The following is a 2,483-nucleotide window of genomic DNA, read 5'->3' as shown; positions in this document are numbered from 1 at the left end:
ATACCATATAAAAAATTGGATGTGGGAAATATCCCTTATGAACACTTATTTAACTACTATAAATATTTAAAATACTTAAAAATAAATATTTATTTTATTCACATTTAAATTTCTACAGGCTTATCGTATCTCATTCTCCAATATTTGGAATTTATTTCATGTGAACAAAAGTGTACATACCAAACAATCACATCCTGTTTCATTCTCGTGACTTTAAGTACACATTAAGTGACATTAAGTAAAGTATAAAAGCAGGGCTCTTTTTGGAACTTCACAAAAACCTCCTCTAAGATTCAACTATCTGAAAATCAAGGTGAGTTTTTGAAACAGAAACCTGAATAACATTTTTAAAGTATCTTTGTGCTTTGTCTTTAAAATGCATTGAGAATTCACAGTGTTCAGCATATGAGTACAGACATTTAACCTTTCCTGCTTATTCATTTTAGGTTCATATCAGGTTCAAGATGGCAATGCTGAGAAGTCTAATTCTTCTTTTCATTATCTTCTCCATGGGAAATGCAGAAGGTAACCTTCACAAACTTAAACATTTAATTGTAAAACCCTATAGTTAATAGAGCATTTTAGAAATTTACAACATTCCATTTACTAATATTTGCATGATTAATGAGGGATTTACAGTGTCAAAGTACGGCACATAATCACACAAACATAAAATAAGCTACATAAAATAATAAAAAATAAAAACATTCTTTGCTGTGAGTATTACAAAAGCCCTATAACATTTATGTACTGGATGCACAGTTAATTTAGTTGAAAAATGCCCCTATGGATGGACAAATTTTGGACTCCGGTGCTACAAGTACTTCCCTCAGTCGGTTCCCTGGATCACAGCAGAGGTAATGTAGTTACAACAAGGTGATTTGGACAACACTTTTCTATTAGGTGTCTTTACATCTAAATAAATAAATAGTTCAGTTCAATGTACTTAATGTGTTGATGTAAAACACTTTTGCTGCTATTGAGGTGGGATATGGTTAAGGTTAGGGACAGGTTTGATGGTATGGTTAGGTTTAAGGGTGGGTTAAGGTGTAAGGGATGGATCAACAGTGTAATCATAGATCTAATTACAGAAATTAATTACAGCTCTATTAATTGGATGCAATTTTTTTTTTTTATATAAGTACAATGCAAAAACATGTATGTACACAATAAGTGCACTGAATCAAATGATTAATTTAAATGTTAGTACATATTAGTTAAAGACACTTCATATAAAGTGGGAATGGTGATTTTTTTTTAAAGTAAAACTTTCTTTTCTGCAATTCAGAAAACTGATACTGATCAAATAATCAATCAGAGCAGACTTTGTTTGCAAATGACTAAAATGTAGTTTAAAAAGTCACTTCTGCTTTCTGCTAAAAAGATTAGATTTTATATTGACAAAAAAATATTTCTCTTCAGAAAAACTGTCAAACTCTTGGTGCGAATCTTGCATCTGTGCATAGCAAACCGGAAAATGATTTCCTGCTGAGTCTGTTGCCTTCTCCGTCCACAGAATTGTGGATTGGTGGTCATGATGGTGAACAAGTAAGTTAAAGTGTGCCATTTGTTTGTCTAAACTAAATTTCTGCTTGAAACAGTAAAGGCTATATGTTTCTAATGAAGATGGTTTGACTTCAAAGCCAAACTTAATTAGCTTCTTACTTAAGTCTGACTACAGTAGTGCACTTTTTGCATTCATTCTCTTCACTCATTAGGACGGACAGTGGTTGTGGAGTGATGGAACTGTGAATGCTGACTTTACCAACTGGTGCTCTGGAGAACCTAACAATGCCGGTGGTCGCGAGAACTGTTTGGAGATCAACTGGACCTGTGAGAATGCACTGTTTTTTACATTTTAATATAATTTACAATACTATAATTTCATATCATATGGTAACATGAAATGACTCATTTGGATTTCACAAAGTGCCTTAAGTTGAACATTCTATTTTATTTTGATTCTAACACCACTATAATGATCAGAATAACTTATTTCATTATTCCACCCTACAGCTAACCATTGCTGGAATGATGCGTCCTGTTCAGGCTCAAAGAACTATGTTTGTGTTGCGGACGTGTGAGATCATATGCAGTCATCCTGCTCCACATGTACTTTGACTGTACAACATTTACTTTATCTGATCTTATATTTACAAAAAAGTTATTCTGAAATCAAATCTCTTCTAAACTTTAATCTCCTCTCAATATTTTCTCTGTAACTCTCCTCAGTTTAATAAAAGCATTGACAAAGCAAATCATGTGCATTGTGGACAATCAAATTAATGTATATAAAAAGATAAGTATATTGCATAGCAAGGTTTGAGGATACGGTTAGTGGAATGGCATTAAATGAAGTCATCATTAGGGAAGGGGTTAAAGCAAGCTGCACACAGCAGCTTCATCATTGACAAACATTAAACACATCTGTTTCCGGATTGTAAGCAAATTTGGACTTCATCCAGGGCTCTTTCTGTTTTCTG

At 33.0% G+C, this 2,483-nt stretch overlaps 1 protein-coding gene across 1 annotated transcript; it reads left to right on the top strand.

The window, feature by feature from the left end:
- The first annotated feature begins 238 nt into the window (after positions 1-238).
- On the top strand, positions 239-2,258 carry LOC309503801 (ladderlectin-like). Its single transcript, XM_082176618.1, has 6 exons — positions 239-313; positions 447-525; positions 763-857; positions 1,423-1,548; positions 1,719-1,833; positions 2,017-2,258. Exons 2-6 carry the CDS (start codon positions 465-467, stop codon positions 2,082-2,084), a joined length of 465 nt encoding a protein of 154 aa, XP_082032744.1. The 5' UTR covers positions 239-313; positions 447-464; the 3' UTR covers positions 2,085-2,258.
- The last annotated feature ends 225 nt before the right edge of the window (positions 2,259-2,483 follow it).

Source organism: Leuciscus leuciscus (genome assembly GCF_965113295.1).
Source record: "Leuciscus leuciscus genome assembly, chromosome: 7".
Classification (NCBI taxonomy): domain Eukaryota; kingdom Metazoa; phylum Chordata; class Actinopteri; order Cypriniformes; family Leuciscidae; genus Leuciscus; species Leuciscus leuciscus.
Note: the sequence above shows the minus strand (reverse complement) of the source record. Positions and strands in the feature narration are given on the sequence as shown.

What these genes read in the sequence shown, in the direction of transcription:
- LOC309503801 (XM_082176618.1), top strand. Translation starts at nt 465, where the DNA reads ATGGCAATGCTGAGAAGTCTAATTCTTCTTTTCATTATCTTCTCCATG. An exon ending in GTGGTCATGATGGTGAACAA is followed by an intron (nt 1,549 to 1,718) that starts GTAAGTTAAAGT and finishes TTCACTCATTAG; the next exon opens with GACGGACAGTGGTTGTGGAG. An exon ending in TTTGGAGATCAACTGGACCT is followed by an intron (nt 1,834 to 2,016) that starts GTGAGAATGCAC and finishes TCCACCCTACAG; the next exon opens with CTAACCATTGCTGGAATGAT.